Here is a 21,117-nt window from a genome sequence, read left to right on the forward strand (position 1 = left end):
GAGAGTGGACTATTCTTTTGATCCAAGAATTTGACCATTCCTGTCCACCTACTTCTCTCTTTCAGGGGCAGCTAGGTGGTGCAGTGGATAGAACACCAGTGCAGGAGTCAGGAGGACCTGAGTTCAAATCTCACCTCAGACACTTGACACTCACTAGCTGTGTGACCTTGGGCAAGTCGCTTAACCCCAATTGCCTCATCCTGGGTCATCTCCAGTCATCCTGATGAATATCTGGTCACTGGATTCAGATGGCTCTAGAGGAGAAGTGAGGCTGGTGACCTGCACAGCCCTCCCTCACTCAAAACAAAGTCAAGTGCAAGTCATGTCATCATGTCTCTGATGGCATGGTCTTCTTCAGCAACAAAGGATGAACACACACACTTCTCTCTTTCTAACTCTTCTCCATCATGGCCACAAGGATAGCATGAGACTATGTTGAACCCTTTTTAAAATCTCATTAAATTATCTATGGTCCTCATTGGTCTGCCAGTTTAGCAATTGACTGTATCCCCAAAAGAAAATGAAGTAGGTGAGTCTGGCATGACCTGTTCATGATAAAATCATGACAGCTCTTGGTGTTCTGTGCCAGAAATTTGCTATGGCAGTCCAAAAACGTTACTTTGAACTTTGGACCCATATTCGGGACCAGGGAGGTGGTAGCTTTTGATATGTCTCTGTTCAGACCATGCCTGCAATGTCATATTCAGGTCTGAGCTTCCCCTTTGAACTACAGAAAAGCTGGAGGGCATGGGGATGAGAGAGAAGATGGAAGAACATGCCAGAGAAGGGTCAGACGAGAGAAATAGGCATGTTTGGCTGGAAGAAAAGATGGGGATGTGACAACCTCAGGGACTAGAAGGGCAGTCATCAAGATGGGACTTCATGCTTCATCTGAGCAGAATTGGGGACAACGCATAGAAGGTTCAGAGCAGTCAGATTTCAGCTGAGTAGAAGGAGAAATTTCCCAGTGACCACACCACAGCAGAAGGGCTGCCTCAGGTGGTACTGGCTCAGTCTTCACACACAGGCTGGATCACCACCTGTTCTCGAGGGGATTCTTGGTCAGGTGGTAATTGGTCTTGGTGTCCACTGAGGCCCCTTCCAGCTCTGACACCTTTTGAATGTAAACTGTTATTAGGAGTCATTCTTACTGTGCACAACCATTGGCGCTAGAAGTCAATGGCACTGGGAGGGATGTTAAACTTTCCTCAGGCTCCTTGCCCACTCCAGTTGGCTCTTTGTTACCTTGGATAACAACAGGTCTATATTTGTTTCTGGGTTTTGTTTACAAATCTAATACTACAGGCACCATTGTGACAGAGTTCCTTCCTTCCAGACAGACACCATCCTCACATGATCCTTGGATGCACATGTGTCCTTCGATCAAAAATGGAAGGCTTCAAAGCTTTTTCTTCATATTCCACCTACATGCCTGTAAGGACTGATTCATTCATGAGCAAAGTTACTTTTAAAAAATACTTTTCTGGACTAGTCCTTGTTAAAATCATCTGAACAAACAAATGAATGAGCATTTATTAGGTACTTACTGTGTGCCAAGCACAGGGCTATACACTGGCTACACAAGTACAAAAAGCAGGACAGATAGGCCCTGCCCTCAAGGAGCTCACATTCTAAAAAGGGAAGCCAACACATGTGAAGAATGATGACCCATGTTTCCTCCATGACACATCTCATAAACTGGCTTCAAGTGCAGGGATTCCATCCTCAGAGACCATGGGGAAAACAGGTTCTTCCAGGACTTTGCTGGTATGTACATGTATGTACATGAGCACACCAGATTCAAGGAAGACCAAGGCATGATGGATGTAGCTAAGTACCTCATGGTTGAAGAGGACATCTTGGGAAAAATTGGACCTGACCTCTCCTCCTTTTCCATTGAGAAAGGTGCTATCTTGAACCACCTCCAGGATCTAAAATAAAGTCCTTCCCACCCTCTGCCCCATCCCAAGCTTTCCGGTCTCTTTACCCTTTACTCCCCAGCATGTATTCTTCCTTCCTGTGACACCGCCCTTCTGGCTGTTTCACGAACATTTCATTCCAAAACACAAATTCAGAGCATTCTCTCTGGCTGGTTCCCAAGCCTGGAATGCTCTTGCTCCCTCAGCTCTGGCTGCTGACCTCCCTGGCTTCCTGTAAGTCCCAGCTAAAGTCCCACCTCCTGCAGGCAGCCTTCCCCAGCCCCTGTTCATTGTTTCCTATTTATCCCATAGAAAGCTTATTTGTACATGGTGCTTTGCATGCTGTCTTCCCTATTAGATTGTGAGTACTTGAGAGCAGGGGCGATTTTACTCTTTTTCATATCCTTAGCACTTAGCAAAGTGCTGGCTCATAGTAGGTGCTTAATAAATACTGTCTGAACTTTGAATTCATATTCCGGCTTTTTTGTCTCTGGCTCATGTCCAGGTCTTTTGATTTTCTCTGAAGAAAAATGTGCAACTAGAAGTCATTATCCAGGTTGACTTATTGGGCAAAAATAAAATTGGACTCTGCCTTGCCATCCAGAGTAGCCCATTGGGTAAGAATGCATTAACTGGCAACTTTTTCCTCAGAAAGGGAACCTCTCCAGTCACACTGATGCAAAGTCTATCTCTGCCTCCCTCTGTTCAACCCAGTTGTAGCTTTAGTCCAAGACACAACTTAGATTTTAGTTTAATAAGATGAACACATGTGTTGACAATTTCTTCCATCAGGATAGAAAGAGGCAGAACTTCAACATCTTCTTAACATAAGACACATGTTGGCCCAAACACCAAATTCTATGGAGTCAAGTATCTTTGGAACTCTAACCATGGGAGTGTGTGAATGGATGAATGCATGAAAATGCACTTGTGAAACACTATTTCTGTGCCAAGCCCCAAGGGCACACCCCCAATGCAGAGAGTGCCTGCCCTCAGAGCTCCCATTCTGAGAGGAGGACGCAAGTCCCATAGGAGCTGGGGTACCTTTGGCTTGGGCAGCTTCGCTTGCTAGGTTATGGGGATGGTAGGTAGAGACATAGGAATGATTTGATGAAATTTCCAGAACTTGAATAGGGAGAGGGTGGATATAAGCCGAGCAGAGGCCACAGTACTGGCAATAGCATGAGGCATGACCTCAGCTCTCTGATGTAGAGTAGAGCCTCTCAGGAGGCACTCCAGATCTGAGAGCAGGAATCACCTTTACCATGGTCTCTGATTTGGGGCCAAGGCAACTGGCTAGAAGGAAGTTGAATGCCCAGTGCTGAGATCTGCTCTGTAAAATGCTACCCAATGGCATGGGTAATCCACCAGTCAGAAGGGGACCTTAGCCTAATTCTCACCCTCCTGTTAACTCAGGTCCCTCTGGATGCTCATTAAGGACATGAGCAAGGACCAAGTGCCTCTTCGACACATGGGGCAAATGTTCCTGGAAGTTGAGAAGAAACAAAGTTGTCAAATCATCTCCCTGATAAGAGCCTGGCATGAAGAGGTGGAAGGAGTGGAGGCCACCAGGATCACAAGATTCTCCACCCCCACCCCCAGTGACTGCAGACATGAAAGTGGTGAGAACCAATCCCCCAGAGTGAACTCTGTGCAATTATAAGGACCAAGCCAGGTCCCAGAGAAGGGATGAGAAAAGGCCTTTTCCTCCCTCTTTCTGTGTGTGGAGGTGGGGACTATGGGTGTGTGGAACACTTCATATTTCCAGCCTCCACTAACAACGTGTTGGTTGGGTTTTGCACTTTTTCATTCGTTACTACAAAGGATGACTCACTGAGCAATGTAGAAGGGAGGGTGAGATCTGCAAATAAAGATGTAGCTGAAAAAATCAAAAGTAAGAAAGCATGAAAGCCTCCCAGTTTCCTTAAAGAAAATCCATCTCTAATATTGGGCAGTGACCCGAAGGACTCCAATCTCCAAGAGACTGGCGGAGTCTGGGACAGGCATCTTGCTGTCCCTCCTAGCTCCTGCCAGTATCCCTGGGTTCCTTTCAGGACAGTCCTCCCCTGTCCCCACACTGGGGCCTGTGTTGGACCCCTTTCCCCACCCTGACCTTTCTCCATTCACCCTCACCTCCAGCTAGGGCACTGGCTCTAGCCCCATGTCCATGGGGTGTCTGGCTGTGCCAGGGGGTTTGTAAGAGGACCTCAGGTGGACCCAGGGGAGAAATCTTGATTTTTGAGGAGATGCTAATGGTACCTGGAGGAAGCTGCTGGCTTCTAAATGGAATATCTCAGAACAGAAACCAGTCACCAGAGGAGGAAGGTGGAATGCTGCTATTCTTGAGGATTGCCCTCCCCGGCCCCTGCCAAGGCCTCGGTGATGGCATTTCCTCACACTACTGACCATTGAAGCAAGCTCCAGACCTTCCTTCCTCTGCCCCTGAGTGACTTCTCCAAGATGACCTGGTCAATGGGCCATCATCCCTGTCTTCTTCTCGGCAACAACACACCAGTTCCCATGGTCATTGATGGAACTCAGGACCTGGAGTTCTGGCACATGCTGCTCCAGCAAGTGGCAGAGTTCCCCTTCTCGAAACACATGGTAGTAACGGCTGAAGGCTTTGGAACCCAGTGTCTCCTCCTGGGTTGCCTCAGTGGACACGGCAGCTGCCAGGCTGATGAATGGAGGGGGGAGGGAGGTTCTTTTCCAGACCTGGCTGGTGGTCAGCTTCCCTGTGCCCCTAGTGCAGGCTGACTCGTAGCTCTTCCCCACTGTAGACTGCCTGGGAAAGCAGCCCCCTTGCACACTTGGTGCCAATTGCCACTCTGTGTTCTGTATGAGTCCAGGGTCAATGGTGCTATCTTGTTCTTTTGACAATGGCTCCTGATTACAAAGGTCTAGATGATAGAGCTTTGAAGGCTGGACAGATACAGGGTGACATGGATCCCACTCCTCTGTCCCATCCCCAGCCTTTTCCACTTGCTCCTTTAGAATGCATTCATCCAAGGATCGAGAGAAAAACCAGGAGCGGAATGATCTCCCTAAAATGTTGTAGAAACCACTGTTCTCATCCCTCACCTCTGTCAGCTTCCCATAGCAGCTGGGAGTCCCAGAGCCATCCAGACTGTGGGACTGTTGGGATTCCTGACTCTTCTGAAGGCACATGGGGTAGCCACAGACAGAGCAGACTGGGTATTGAGGGGGCCTGTCAGGGTTGACTCTGGGCTGTGCACATACATGCTTCTGTCCTGAGGAAGTTGGTTCTGCCAGGAGCTGGGAACACAGGGCAGGGTTCCAGGGAATGAAGACATCCTGCTTGTCAAAGTGCCGGTGGTTCTTCTCCATGGCCCAGACATAGATCATGATGTGTCCTCCGGGGGCCAGCACCCGTGCCATTTCCTGGACAGCTCGGATTCTCCTTTGTGCTGTTGAAAAGTGGTGGATGACTATAAAGGAAGAGAGAAGAGCTCAGAGCAAAGGTAGAGGTCATGAGGGAGGCCAGATGGCCTCTTCTTTGTAGGTCTCATCCCTCAAAAATGCTATGGCACCACGTATGGCCAGCCTAGGGAATATGATGGGTCATTAAAGGGAGTCTGACAGACAAATCTGTCTGGCATAGAACACAGTTTCCTAGAAAGCAGCCCCTACCCACTCTACCACTGACAGACTCTGTGTGGCCTTCACTGGGTCCTTTCCCTCTCTTGAGCCTCTCTGCCTCGAGGAAACAAGGAGGCTGAGAAAACACATGCCATTTGGATAAGCACTTAACTGGCTGAGAAGTGCTGGGAAAACTGGAAGAAGGTTTGGCAGAAATTAGGTTAAAGTCACCGTCTTCTACCACATACCATACATATTCAAATAAATATATGATCTAAATAGGAAAGAGAAAACAGTCATAGTTATGGCTGGGATTTCCTGGACCTGACTAGCAAACTCTATCCACTAATGCAGGTTTGCAATTTTCAGTCTTGGAGAGTTGCCTCAAGCCCAAGGAGGTGAAGAGATCTGCCCAAGGTCACAGATCCAAGAACTGAACTCAGGTCTGAGGACAGCTCTAGACCTACCACAATATGTTGCTTCTTTTAATATGCAGTAATTCACCATAGCACCAAAACATACAAAATACTTTGTGGAATTTAGTGAAGGAGAAGTCACTGCTGAGGATAGTAATCAGGGAAAAATTCATGGATGATCTAGCATTTGAGTTGGGCTTGAAAGGTCTAAGAATTCAGTTAGTGAAAGGGTAAGGAGGAACATCCAGGCATAGGGATCAGTGTGAGCAAAAATCAATAGAGAAAAACATCTTTATCAAATACCTTGTAAAAATTTAATATATGGGACATGTGGGAAACTAACACAAATATCTAATATCTAGAGCACAATTTAAATTCCCCAAGGGATAACTGGTCAGAGGCTCTGATCAGACAGTTCTCAAAGGACTGAAGACTGCTCACAACCATATGAAACGGTGCTCCAAAGCACTAATAATAAGATACGCACATCAAAACTGAGTTTTCACCTCACATTCTGAAAATTGGAAAAGATGACAAAAGACAGAAACAGTTGATGTTAAGTTACAGAAAAAGTTAGAACACTAGTGCTTTGTTGGTGGAGCTGTAAATTGACCCAACCATTCTGGAAGCAAAATTTGGAGTTTTGCAAAGAAAGGGACTAAAATGTCCACATCTTTTAGTGTAGAGATTCCACTCCCCTACATATGCCGAAAGGAGGTCATTGACAAAAAAGAAATTCTCTGATACATACGAGTAACAATACTGTATGATCATCAACTGTGGAAAAACCTGACTACTCTGATTAAGAAAATGACCTAAGACAATCCCAAAGGATGAAAATGCAAGCCACATCCAGAAGGAGAATTGATGAATTCTAGTGTAGATGGAAGCATGTTTTGTTTTGTTTTTTTTTTTACTTTTTCTTTTTGTTTTGCAACATGGCTAATATGGAAATATGTTTTACTTGTCTTCCTATATATAATTGATAATGCTTGCCTTCTCAATGGGTTTGTAGAAGGGCTGGATGAAGGGAGAGAATTTGGAGCTCAAAATTAAAAAAAGAATATTAAAAAAAATGCTCCCTATCCACCAAAATATTTGCAGCAGCATTTCTTGTGGTAGGAAAGAATTCAGAACAAATAGTGATCAGTTGGAGAATGGCTAAATGAACTGTAGTACTGGAATGTAGTGGAATGTTATTGTGCTGTGAGGAATGATGTGGGATGGATACAAAGAAACCTGGGAAGAGCTACATGAACTGATACAAAGTAGAGTAAGTAGAACCTGGAAAACAATGTAGCCAGTGATGACAACAATGTGAACTGAAAGACCAGAAATAACAAGAGAGCCAGAATCCTGCTAAATTGTAAGAGTGAGGTGATTCACCTCCCTTCTCTTCTCTTCTCTGCAGAGGTGGGGGGTGGGCATATGGAATACTATATTAAGATCAGAACTTTCTGATATATTCTTTAACTTTACTAAACCCTACTTTTTTCCTCTATTTTAAAATATGGTTCTCTGGGGGAAGAAGCAAGGCTACAGCAGAAAATGAAGGTGATATAAAAACAAAGCATGGCAATAATTTTTAAAAAACTTGAGAGGCTTCTCCGAAGCTCTAAGCATAAGAGAAATACAAACCAAAGTAACTCTACAGTTTCATCTGCCACCCAGTAAATTGGTGAAGACAAAAGATGGGAACAGTCCATGTTGAAGGGGTTGTAGGAAGATGGAGCATTAATACCCTGCTGGTGAAGCTGCCCCCAGTTCCACACATTCTTGAAGAATGGAGAATTAAAATAAAAATGGTCTTAAAATGTTTAACAATGCAATACCTGCACACCAAGGAGAACAAAGGCAGACTGGTCCTATGTCCTCCTATTGCTTCATAGACATACTTTTTTTGTGATTGAAGAGGAATTAAAATAAATTACATGGCCACAGCTGGAGAGTGGGTCAACAAACTAGCATATAAGAGCAAAGGGAAGTGAAATCATAAGAAATGACAAGTTGAGAAGAATTCAAAAAAATCACAAGAAGGCAATTTAAACTGAGAAAGGAAGATGAAATCTCAAGAAATTTGCCCAGTTAGCAACCACAAAAAGGGAAAGAACAAGCTCTGGCTGCCCCCAGATGGCCCTGATGTAGAGAGAACATTCACCTTCATCCCTTTCTTGTAAAGGTAGGGAGAAAGGGTGTGTACCACAGCATGCACTGTCACACTCTGCTCATGTGCTGATTGGTTTTTCCTCTTGTTGTTTAAAAGAAATATTTATTGGGTAGGAGGGGGGGGAAGATGTTTTCAGAAATGAAGCTTATGTCCAGACCACAGAAAACAATAAAAATAAGGAACCTGAACCAGAAGAGCTAAAGCCTGTTCAGGTCCAGAATTCTAACTCTTGTCCATTTGGAGAGGGGAGGGTTAGGCAAGGTGGAGTAATGACATTGGAATGACAGACTATTTGTAAAGGTGCTATGTCATTACTTCAAACACACAATACTGGTGGCTAAGCTACCTAGCTAGCTAGAAGAACTCCTTGGGAGAATTGCCTCCATGAAGAGGTCAGCAACGTTTGTAGTGAATTAACGATATCATTGTTAACTGTATGTTTATAACGTATATAAATTGTATGTATGTAATGTATATGATTATGTTCAGTTGTATATAAGTCCGTTAAACACTAGAAAGTCCATTAAACAACCAAAGGAAGAAATTAGAGCTGGAGTGACTCAGGAAGACTCCATAGAGGATGTGGCCCCTGGATGGAGGCTCCTGAAACATGAAGAACCACCAATAGCCTCTCAGGATCCTTCCCTTCCTTCCAGGCATCAATGCCATCTAGGCTGTCCTGATTCCCTCCCTGTTCCCCCATGAAAGGGATGAAAGTGTTTCTTCTCTCCTCCAACTTTCCTGCAGTCATTTATTATCGTGCCTCACCTTCTCTAATACCTAACTGTGTACACCTAGATAACCCCAAGAAGACTGGAATCACCAGAGGGCAGGGCTGTTTGATTTCTGCTTTGGATCCCCAATCCCAAGGGTGCAGCAAATGCTTCATACCCAAACAGCTCATCAGCCACTCCCGACATTCACCCCTATTCTATTCTCCTCTGTTTCTGGTGAGGGCTTTGGCATCCTCTCAGTCCCCCAGGTTCACAACTGCAGAGTCTCTTCACCCCTCTCTTTCTCCTCCCCTCTACTTGCTCTCCACTACCAAAGAACCTAATCACTCTTTCAAAACCTATTTCAAATTTCAGAGTTGTTATTCAAAAAATAGAATGAGTAGAGATGGCACAGTGGAATGGTCATGGCTCATACAGGCAGTAGTCAAAAGGCAGAATCCTGAAGGTGAGGGTGAGCAGCACAGGGATGCACTGTGGAACGAGACTGGAAAGGTATGGGAGCTTTTAATTACCAGGCTGATGAGGCTGTGTTTGCTCCTGGAGGAAAGGTGGAGCTATGGACATTTCTGGAGCAGGGGAGTCACAGGTAATGGTCATTCTTGTGCTGTAGGAAGGTAATGTTGTCAACTGTATGGAAGATGAATTGGATGCAAGGCAGGGAGGCTGAGGAGGTGGCTACTAATAGTCCTAGTCAAGGTATGGGATGGTGCCTGAATGAAGGGGTGGGAGAACTAGGAGCTGGCTGAGGAGGAATAATTAAGAGAAAATTTTGCTGGAACTCTGCCAAGACTTTGGGGACTGGATTGGTGGAGGGTGGGGGCAGGTAGAGTGATTCCCTCTCCCTGGAGGTATGCAGACAAGCTGAATGGATAAACACTTCTGGATTCAGGTGAACTTGATGTCCTTCAGGGTCTTTCCCCCCTCTACATTGTCAGGTCCTAATGAGGAGCCAGTGAGTGTGCCATTCCCTGACTGCCTGACCTCCCTGGGCCTCTGTTTGCTCCATTGTAAAAGGAGGAGGGAGAGTGGACTCAGTATGTCTAAGATCCCTTCTGGCTCTAGATTCTGAGAAGGAAGGAGGGGAAGAAATGAGGGAGATAGAAATCAAAAGTGCCCCCCACTATGGGGAAGTTAGGAAAGAGGAGTAGCACAGTAGAAAGACCCCCAGCTCTGTCATCAGAGGACCTCTGCCTCTGACTGCTTGTGGAACTTGGTCATTTCTCTCCCTGAGCCTTAGTTTTCTCCTTTGTTGGGCTGGCTGAGGAACTGGCTCAGAACCTCTGAGGTTCCTTCTGTGAATCACACACACATCTCCTTGAGGCAATGCAGTCTCCCTCCAGAAAGTCCAAGGTCATTTGAGGCCAGTCAGGTATTTATCTTGTATTTTTATTTTTCCAAGGACAAAAGTCAGTAGAAATTCTCTATGGATGGTGGATGCTAAGTTAGCTAACTGGGGTTGGGGTAAGGGGAGGGGGGAGGAGGAAGGAGGAAGGGGGACCCATCCCCCTCTCTTTCTCACCTCCAATGGAGATGATGGCGTCAAAACTTCTGTCTCGGAAGGGCAAATGCAGATTGTCACACACCAGGACCTCACATCCCTTGCTGTGTGCGATGTCCACAAGGGGCCCACAATAGTCACAGCCCAGTTTATACACCTGGCTGTTGACACGGAGATACTTCCCAGTCCCACAACCTGTAAAAGACAAGGCCAGTTGAGAAGGATGTCTTGGGGGTAAATCGGGGTGGGAGAATAATCACTGGGGCTCCACAGACACTTAGGCTGGGAGGAATCAGGGAAAGAAAGCTGATACTAGGGGCCCTCCCTTCAAGGAATTGATAAGTTATGGTACAAAACAGTGTTTGGTGGCAATGGTCAACAGAGTTCTGAGAGGCAAGGTAGCCTAGTGGGGGGAGATAGGCTCAAGTCCAACCTTGGACTCATCTTGACTGGAGGATACAAGGCAAGTCACAATCCCTTTGGAGAGCTCCAGCAGCAGAAAAGGTACCAAAGTGTACCAACAGAAGGACTTTTGTCACCTGGGAATACCATAGAACAGCTTGAAAAGCAAGTCAGCAGCTTGCTAAAGGAGACTCAAAAAATGCTGAGGAAAATAACCTTTAAAAATAGGTTAACTCAATTGGAAGAAGAGGTCCAAAAAGCCAGTGAGGAGAAGGCTTTAAAAAGCAGAATTAGCCAAATGGAAAAGGAAGTTCAAAAGCTCACTGAAGAAAATAGTTTTTTAAAATTGAGAATGGAGTTCAGGGAAGCTAATGACTATATGATAAACCAAGAAGTTACAAAACCAAACCAAAAGAACAAAAAAAATTAGAAGATAATGTGAAATATGTCATTGGAAAAACAACTGACCTGGGAAATAGATCCAGGAGAAAGAATTTTAAAAATTTATTGGTGTACCTGAAAGCCATGACTGAAAGAGAGGCTGGACAGCATCTTTTAAGAAATCATCAAGGAAAACTGCCCTGAGGTCCTAGACCCAGAGGGTAAAATAATCAGAAGCCACCCATCACTTCCTGAGATTCCAAATTGAAAACACCAAGAAATATTGCTGCCAAATTTGAAAATTATCAAATCAAAGAGAAAATACTGCAAGCAGCCAGAAAGAAACAATTTTAAAACTGGAGAATACATAGGACCTTGCAGCTTCTACACTGAAAGATCAGAGGGCTTGGAATGTATTTCATAAGGTAAAGTATCTTGGCTTACAACCAAGGACCAACTACCCTGCAAAATTGACCATAATCTTTCAGGGGATGAAGTAGACATTCAATGAAACAGGGGACTTCCAAACTTCCCTAATGAAAAGGCCAGAACTCAACAGAAAATTTGATGCTCTGGATTTGGACTCTAACATTTCTGGGAGTTTTCATTCATTTGGCCCATTTTACTTTTTAAGGAGTTCTTCTCTTCCATGTAATGGAATACTATTGGGCTATAAGAAATGATGAACAGGCTGACTTCAGAAAAACCTGGAAAGACTTATATGAACTGATGCTGAATTCCTATTAAACATTAGAGAGCATAGGAATAAATGGAGTCTTCCTCAAAATGATAGGTGGCATCTATCTAAAACCATCAGCAAGCATTATATGTAATGGGAATAAGCTAGAAGCATTTCCATCAAGATGGGGATGAAACAAGGATATCCATTATCACCACTGTTATTCAATATTGAACTAGAAATTTTAGCTTTATTAACAAAAAGAAATTGAAGGAATTAGAATAGGCAAAAGCAAAAATAAAGCTATCACTCTTTGCAGATGATATGATGGTATACTTAGAGACTACTAGAGAATCAACTAAAAATTTACTTGAAACAATAAACAAATTTAACAGTTGAAGGATATAAAATAAACCCACATAAATCATTTGTATTTCTATATAGTACTAACAAAGTCCAAAAGCAAGAGAGAGAAATTATATTTGATGTTACTGCAGACATTATAAAATATTTGGGAGTCTACCTGCCAAAACAAAGCCAAGAACTATACGAACACAGCTACAATATGCTTTCCATACAAAGTCAGATCTAAATAATTGGAAAAAATATCAGTTACTCATGAGCAGGCTGAGTTAATATAATAAAAATGACAATTCTACCTAAATTAATTTGCTTTTTCAGTGCTATATCAATCTACCAAAAATATTTTCTAGAGCTAGAAAAAAATATCAAAATTCATCTGGAAGAACAAAAGGTCCAGAATATCAAGAAAATTAATGAAAAGAAATTCAGTGGAAGGTGGCTTTGCCATACCAGATCTTAAATTGTATTATAAGGCAAAAATCATCAAAACTACTTGGTACTGGCTAAGAAACAGAGTGGCAGATCAGTGAAATAGGTTCGGTATACAAGTCACAATAGTCAATGACTATAGCAATCTACTGGTTGATAAATCCCAGCTTCTGAGATTATCTTTTGGGATAAGAATTCACTATTTAACCAAAACTGCTGGGAAAACTAGAGAACAGTATGGCAGTAACTAGGCACAGAGCAACATGTTACACCCTGTACTATGATAAGGTCAAACTAGATATGTGATTTAGTTATAAAGACTGATGGTATAAAAAATCAGGAGAGCAAGGAATAGTGCATCTGTCAGACCTATGGAAAAGGGAAGAATTTATGACAAAACAAGAGAGACAACATTATGAAATGAAAAGTGGATGATTTTGATTACATTAAAGTGGAAAGTTTTTTTACAAACAAAACCAATGCAACCAAGATTAGAAGGGAAGCAGAAAGCTGGGAAACGATTTTTACAGCGAATGTCTCTGATAAAGTCCTCTTTTATTTAAATATGCAAAGAATTGAGTCAAATTTATAAGAATATCATTCCCCAATTGATAAATGTCAAAGGATATGAACAAGCAGTTTTCAGAGGAAGAAATTAAAGCTGTCTATAGTCATATGAAAAAGTGCTCTAAATCACTTTTAATTAGAGAAATGCAAATAAAAATAACTGAGGTACCATATCACACCCATCAGATTGGCTAACATGACAAAATAGGAAGATGATAAATGTTGAAGATGTGGTAGAGTTGGGACACTAATGCATTGTTGGTGGAGTTGTGAACAGATCTGACCATTCTGGGGAGCAATTTGGAACTATGCCTAAAGGATTATAAAATTGTGTATACCCTTATATAGCTATATCACTTCTAGGTCTGTATTCCAAAGAGATTATAAAAAAAGGAAAAGGATCCACATGTACAAAAATTTTTATAGCAGCTCTTTTTGTGGTGGCCAAGAACTGTAAACTGAAGGGATGATTATCCATTGGAAAATGGATGAAGAGTGGCCGTGGTATATGAACGTAACAGAATACTATTATGCTATAAGAAATGATGAACAGGCTGACTTCAGAAACACCTGAACTTATGTGAACTGATACTGAATGAAGTGAGCAGAAGCAGAACATTGTACACAGTAACAAGTACATTGTTTGGTGGCTGACTTTGATAGATATTTACATCACGTGATTCAGTAATAGAAAGATCTAAGAGCACTCCAAAAGACCCATGATGGAAAACGCACAGAGAAGGAACTTGGGAGTTGGAATGCAGAGTGCAGCAGACTGTTTCCTCTCTTGGTTGTTCGTCTTTCTCGTGGTTTCTCCCATTATTTCTACTTCTTCTTTACAACATGGCTAAGGGGAAAGTATGGTTAATAAGTATGTATGTGTAGAGCCTATATCAGATTGAATGCTGTCCTGGGGAGGAGAGAAGGGAAGGAGCAAAGGGGAGAAAATTTAAAACTCAAAAGCTTATGGAAGTGAATACTGAAAACTAAAAATCAATTAAAAAATAAAGGACACTGTCATCTGGCAGAATCGGACCCTGTGATGTCTTTGTCAGCTATGACAAGGAATTCTCAAGATAGAACCTTCTCTGGTTGAAACAAGAACAGGTAGCATTGAGCAGAGGAGGGAATCAAAGGTTACATAGGTCCTAGATTGTGCCAAGTATGTTTTTAATCTTATTTTCTTATTGGATCCTTACAGAAGCCCTTGTTCTATTATCTCCATTTTCCAGTTGAGGAAACTGAGTCAAACAGGGTTAAGTGACATGCCCAGTGCCCTGAGCCTTGTGGTACCCAACAGTAGCCTCAGGTTAGGTATCCAGGGCCTGTCTCCCCATTTTAAGGGTCACAGTACTTCTATCTATGCACTCTTACTTGAGTGAGTCATTTAAGCCTCTCTTAAAATGGAGAACGCCTAGCCTGTTTATTTTATTACGAAACACCTACTGCACACAGGCAGGGTGCCAGTATGGAGTGGATCCAGAGACAAAACAAGAGTCCCTATTCTCCTGGGACTTACACCAGTAAATAAGGTGCATCTACAAAGTGATTTTAATCCATCAGTAGGATATTATGCCCCTAGTAAGTGTTAGGCACTTTCCAGAGGGATGAGTGCTTAGTAACCCTAAATGTGCTAGGAAGGGGAGGGGTTATTGTTTCTAACAGCCCAGGAACCCCCAGAGTGGAGCCACTTCTCTGATCAGCTTTATGGTAACCCTGGTCAGGCCGTCTTTCTGTCTCAGATGTATAAATTATAGTTTATGGGGTACCCACTGTGTGCCAAGTGTGGGTTGAGTATTTTATAAATATCATCTCATCGGATACTCACAACAATTATAGGTCAGGTTTATTATTATTCCCATTTTACAGACGAGGAAACTGAGGCAGGCAGCGGGTAAGTGGGTTGCCCAGGATCCTACTGCTAGTAAGTGTCTGAATAAGGATTTGAACTCCGGTCTTCCTGACTCCAGGCGCAGTGTTCCATTGTACAGGGAAGCTCGACCCGGCTCTGTCAGAATTCTCACCTATTCCCCGGGCCCCTTTGGACTCGTGTTTGGACTCTCCACAGTGACGTCACAGCAGTCCTTTACAGGCATCCTCCCAAGGGCAGGGACTAAAACGCGATTAGGGAAAAGAAGGCTGAAGTGGTGGAGTTGGGGGGTAGTGGGAGAGGGGCGTCTCATTGGGCAGGACGAGGAGCAAGGCGGGGCCAAGATTTCAGCTTGCTTTAGTTAAGGACTTCCCCACTTAAGGTCTCCTAAACTACAACCTCCTCGGGGCTTCCCCTTCCCTCTTCAGCAAAGACTGGCGGAGCCCTTGCTGAGGATGGGACAGCACGGGATTCTCACTCACGTCCCACTCGCCAGCCCTCGATCGCCCTGGGGAGAAGAGCTCTTACCTATGTCTGCTACGAGGCTGCCAGGTTTCTGTTCCAGGAGGAACTGGCGAACGCGGGGCCATGCTTTGCCTTGCAGGTCACTGAAGTAGGCGGCTGTGCTTTCATAGACCTCGTGCACGTGCGCTCTTTCAAGCTGGACAGCAGCCTCGGGCTCCATCCTGGGAGAGAGGTGCAGGGACTGAGAGGTTTTATCCTGATAGAAGTCCCAGGCTTTTGACAGCCCACTGTTAAATGTTCGTGAGTGTGGATACCTCATCAGGACATTTGGCGGATCAGGGCTGACTCAAGAAACTGATGAAGAAAATGTCACTAATATTGAGGAAACGGAAAAGTGGACTATGTGAGCGTTTTTATTTTGGATAGCTGTTTGTTAAACGTTTACCAGTACACCCCTGTCGGAAACACATCACACACCCTAAACAGGCATTTCCAGAAGGGGAGTTTTCTCCCTGAGGGGATTGGAGGGTGTACACCCCTCATTCTTTCATCTTCAAATAATGTCGTCGGTGGCAGCTAGCTACAGTAACCATGGCAGGCCTGGCATCCAGAAGAGAATACACTAGTCCTGTGGCCAGAGTCCTGGGTTCAGGCTAGGCTTCTCCACTTCCCAGCTGTGGGACCCAGGGAAAATCATATGAGCACTTAGCCTCTATTTTCTTGTCTGTAAAATGGGAGCAATGATGATTGCCATCACCTGCCTACCAGCCTTGTTTTGTTACTTAAGACAACAACAGGCTCCAGAAATGGGAATAAGCCTCCATGCTGATGTGAGGGTACAACTTATCTCATGGGTCCCAGCGGAGACGAATCCTTTCACTTGCAGCAGGCACAGAAGTCACAGGGGGAGGAGAAGGTCCTCCTCGGAGGATGGGGGCAGGGGGAAGGGCAATCTCTGTGGTCTCCAAGCCTGGCTGGAGATGGGCTTCCAGCCCCTTAACTCACTGCCCCTCCTGGGTTCACCTTTCTTGCTGCTGCTTCATCCTTACACCCCAGTTTTCACTGGCTCCCTAGGGCTTAAAAGAAGTGCTGAATCAGGGCTTCAGTTCTCCTACCTCTGAGGTCTTTTAGTCCAACCTTCCTCCACCCACCTAACAGAGGGCACAGGCCAAGCCCAGAAGAGTGGGGACCACTGCCCAAAAGTCATATGGGGAGTAAGGAGATGAGCTAGGATTTCAACATAGGGGCCCTTTATTCCACATCTGTCCTCTTCCTCATTGCATTGCATGCCAAGTGTAAACACTAGAATCTTTCCAGGATCCTATGCTATGACTCATGCCCCAGGCATAGGGAGCCCTCTCTGGTCCCCTAAACCTGTGTTCTTCCTGTACCCTGGTCACCCACTTTCTGGGCTTCATGCCAGGGTCCCTTCAATGCCTTGTGCCAGCCCAGGATCCTGTCCATACCCCTCCAACCTCTGTGCCACCCCTGCTCTGTCCTCTGCCCAGGGTCTTCTCCAGAGGTCACACCCAGGACCAACCCTCCCTCAACCCTCGACTTTCTCAACAGACCTGGACTTTAGGAAGGTCACTTTGATGGCTGAATGGAGGAAGGACTGAATGGGGAAGAGACCTGAGGCAGACAGAACCCCCAGTGACCACACAGCAGTCCAGGTGTGAGGGTCTGCCCCAGGGTGGGGCAGTGCCAGAGGAGAGAAGGGGGCATATTGGAGAGATGCTGCAGAGGAGAAATCAACAGGCCTTAGCCACAGCTTGGATGTGGGGTGGGGAGGGATGGGGGTGAGAGAATGAAAAATCCAGGATGACTCCTAGGGTTGAGCTGGTGGGACTGGGAAGAGGGGGTTACCCTTCACAGTGATAGGGAGAGTAGGAGGGGGACAGTTTTAGGGGGAAGATAATGAGTCCCATTTTGGACCTCATGAATTTAAGAAGCCTAGTGGACACCCAGTTCACTGAAAGGCAGATGGAGATGAAAGACTGGAGGTCATTGATCTTGGGGCAGGACAGGTTGATGTAATAGTCATCACCATGGCAATGGTCATTAAATGCATGGAGATCCCCAAGTGAAGCACTATGGCGAGAGAAGAGGAAGGAGTGCAGTACAGAGCCCAGAGACCCCTAATGTCAGAGGGTGTGAACTGGAGGAGGATGGAGCAAAGGAGACAGAAAAGTTGCAGTTATAGAGGTGGGTGGGGAGCCAGGAGAGATGATGTACTGAAAACCTCAAGAAGACTGAGGAGAGAAGGGGGTCCCAAAAACCTCGAGGGTGGAGGAGATGCCTTGAGTACACACCACGATCATGGACCATGCCATACTGCGCCGTGCCTGCCATTTTTTGCCAGCTGCTGTTGGGACTCTTTGGCCACCATTTGGCCAATTCATGACTTTTAAGACCTGGAAGACAATCCACTGACTCGATGGCTCTTGGAGGCAAGTCATTTCTGGTGACCTCTGACCATTCATATCAATGCTCCCTTTCTAGGGGCCTTTGGGGGTATTTGACCTAGTAGCATCCCTGACAACCATGTGTTCTATGACAGGGAGGAAGCAAGTGAGTGACAGGGAAACAGTGTGTGAAGAGTTCAGTCAGCAAGGTCCAAATCCTTTCTCTGGCCTAGTCACTTTCCCTTGCTAGGTCTCAGTTTCCCTATCTGTAAGATGAGGGCCTTGGACTAAGAAGTTTCTGAGGCCCCTTCTGGCCCTAGGTCTAGGGTCACAGGAATGACACAAGGTAGAGCCAGAGACAAGACTCAGGTCTCCTTCCTTCTCTCCCCTCACCTTTCCTTCTGCATTGGCCTTTCCCCCCACTCCCTAGAGGCAGGCCCCCCTGCCATTCCTGTCTTTGCATTGTCACACTATCCGGGACCAGCCCAAGTGCTCAAAATCACTACTTCTCTCCCCTGACTCAGGAAGGCTACCAGAGTTCACAGCAATATTCCCCCAGCTCCCACTTCTGCTCAGGTCATCTGACCAAGGCCAAGAGCCCACTTAGTCTTGGGGGTCTGTGGTCTATTCAAGCCAAGCCCAAACCCAAACTAGCTAGTACTGCAGCCCTGGGGGCAAAGCAGGCAGATTTCCAAGCTAGCTAATGCCAGGAACTCATTCTGGTTAATCAATGAGCTGTGACAGATCTCTCGCCTACATCCCAACAGCTTGCATCTCACCCCAACCAGTCACCACACACACATATGTCCAGCTTCAGCTGCCCACGCCCCAAAAGTATCCAAAGCAGCTAAAGGGAGTATTTTCTATCCACAGCTCTGGGAGGCTCACGCAGAGTCATCAGTGTCCACATGGACTCAGTCAGTCAGCTTATATTAAGCACCTACTACATGCTGGGGAAATAAAGGCAATTAGCCCACAGAACAACAGCACGAACATGCACGTGGCCAGTGAACAGAGGGTCCTAGGGCACCATAGACACTCCTCTACCTTTATACTCATTAAAGGGACATCTCCAGCTTCAAAATCAGACTCCACAGCTTTGGGGATTGCCCCATCAAAGGATCCCTGAGCACAGAGACAGGCAATCGTCCCCTGGGGCTGTGCCATCAGCCTGGCATGCTCACTGTGCTGGCTTTGGAAACAGGGTGGCATAGGGCAGCCAAGGCCTCTGCACCCCTTTCCTCTTTTCTCAGAGAAATAGCTATGGATTATTTCTGTGACCTTGCCCAGGGGACCTGGAGGACTGGAGTTTAGGAGGAAAGGGGATGAAGGAGAGAATAATTCTCTGATCACTACTCTCACCCCTGGAGGCCTCTCCTTCTTTCCTTCCTTCCTTCCTTCCTTCCTTCCTTCCTTCCTTCCTTCCTTCCTTCCTTCCTTCCTTCCTTCCTTCCTGCCTGCCTGCCTGCCTGCCTGCCTGCCTGCCTGCCTGCCTGCCTGCCTGCCTGCCTTGTTCTTTGAGAGCCCTGGCCCAGGGAGCATGGAGACCACAGCTGTACCCAAGTTTCATCGACCTTCATATTTGTTCCTTCCTTACTCCATGGAAATCCTGAATGTCACTGTGTGCCTCAGATGTTCCAAGGGAATGGTTGGTAAGACCATGTGAGTGATAAGCACAAGGGGACAAGAGGAAGGACATTGTGGAGTGGGGTTACATCTGTGAGATGTTGAGAAAATGACCAAGACACTGAGCTGAAGCATCTCCTCCATCAGGTACCAGCAAAGCTACCCAGAAGAGGGTGGACAGGAGTGGCATGGAATCACAGGTGAAGTGATTCAGCACTTTAAGGGCCCCCTCTGGCTCCTGGATGGTTGGACCTTCTATTGTCCTGATCCCTGGCCCAATGTTCCATCAAGGGAGATATCCACGTGCACACAGGCAAAGCCTGATCTCTCCTCACCAAGGGAGGGGATGGGAAGGGCACACTGGCCAGCCCCAGCAGCAACATTGAGACAGCCAAGGGCCCAGAGCACAGGTTGGCCTCTCTGGTATCTAAGGAAATGGGTGTGCCTGTGTGCAGGGAGACAGGATAGATTTCCATGAAGGTGATGCTGACTCTAAGGAAAGTCAGAGAAGAGCCCAGCCTCCTGGCCCCCTCACACTGACCAGTCAAGATCCAAAAGGGGCATCAACCCTAAAAGAATAGAAAGCTCCACCACCTACCCCTGGGGCAGAGGTCAGCCTAGCCCAAATCAGGAAGCTGCCAGCTCAGTGCATCTGGGATCTCTGGAGGACCCCAGCCCATTCACCTCATCTGCAGCACATGGTCCTTGAGAACTTCAGTGACTGAAAAAATGCCTTCCCGGGGCTAGGATTTAGCGATGGTCCTTCCTGCCCCTGGCTGCCTGATGCTCTTGGACCCAGACATAGTATCCATCTATCCCCAAACTCCCAGGCTCAGCCTTTCCTGCCCACGGGGGCTGGCCTGGGCGCAGAAGACCCCTGCTGTGTGCCACAAGAAGGCTCTGGATGGAGCAGGCTGTCTGGGGGAAGGTCGTCCAGGGGAAGGACTCAGAAAGAGTCACCGTAGCTCCAGAGGTCATCAGAAGGAAGAGAGCAAGGCTGCATGTCTAACATGCCTCGGGTCATTCAGGGACAATCTGACTATTATGAGGATGAAGGCAGAAAAAATGATTTTCTTTGAGGCCAAATCCCCTGGGCAGAAAAGGCACAAGGCCTTGGCATTTCCCCAAGTAAAAATCCAAGTAACTGAGGCTACCTAGAGGAAAGCCTGGCTTAAGGCACATCACATGTTGCGTGTCTGTGTGTGTGTCTATCTTGGATTGATTGAGGACTCTAGGGATGGCCAGGATGAGCCGACCCCAAAGCCACTCACCTGAGTCACTGAGAGGCACAGGTTGAAGGCACAGTTAGTGCTACAAGGACACCACACTGGAATCTGCCTGGGAAACCTGTCAGAATGATCTCAGGAGCCCGAGGCCTTCCCAGCATGCAGGGAATCTGAAACGAAATGAAAACAAATGGAAAACTCCTCTTTGTCCAGGTGCACAGCCCAAGCATCCACAGCTCAGACTGTACACAGCCAAACTTGGCTCAAAACACCTGGAAGCCCTCTCCCGCAATGAGTGACTCTGGAGGTATCCTCACCAGCAGCCTCTTAGCACTGTCATAACAGAAGTAGGCAGAGGGAAGGACTAAGT

General features: G+C 45.9%; 1 protein-coding gene across 4 annotated transcripts; it reads right to left on the bottom strand.

The window, feature by feature from the left end:
* Positions 1 to 1,492: 1,492 nt before the first annotated feature.
* On the bottom strand, positions 1,493 to 20,905 carry TRMT9B (tRNA methyltransferase 9B (putative)). Of its 4 annotated transcripts, XM_072622389.1 has the most exons (5): positions 20,793 to 20,905; positions 15,554 to 15,711; positions 14,984 to 15,268; positions 10,356 to 10,529; positions 1,493 to 5,368 (listed from the first exon to the last, which is right to left on the bottom strand). In XM_072622389.1, the coding sequence occupies exons 3-5, from the start codon at positions 15,015 to 15,017 to the stop codon at positions 4,389 to 4,391; spliced, it is 1,188 nt and encodes a 395-aa protein (XP_072478490.1). In that variant the 5' UTR covers positions 15,018 to 15,268; positions 15,554 to 15,711; positions 20,793 to 20,905; the 3' UTR covers positions 1,493 to 4,388. The 4 variants fall into 4 exon arrangements, 3 of the variants coding, with proteins under 3 accessions (XP_072478490.1, XP_072478489.1, XP_072478488.1); XM_072622388.1 differs by lacking the exon at positions 14,984 to 15,268; XM_072622387.1 differs by lacking the exons at positions 14,984 to 15,268; positions 20,793 to 20,905 and adding an exon at positions 17,062 to 17,470 and having other exon boundaries at positions 15,554 to 16,566.
* Positions 20,906 to 21,117: the final 212 nt, after the last annotated feature.

Source organism: Notamacropus eugenii, chromosome 7 (assembly GCF_028372415.1).
Source record: "Notamacropus eugenii isolate mMacEug1 chromosome 7, mMacEug1.pri_v2, whole genome shotgun sequence".
Classification (NCBI taxonomy): domain Eukaryota; kingdom Metazoa; phylum Chordata; class Mammalia; order Diprotodontia; family Macropodidae; genus Notamacropus; species Notamacropus eugenii.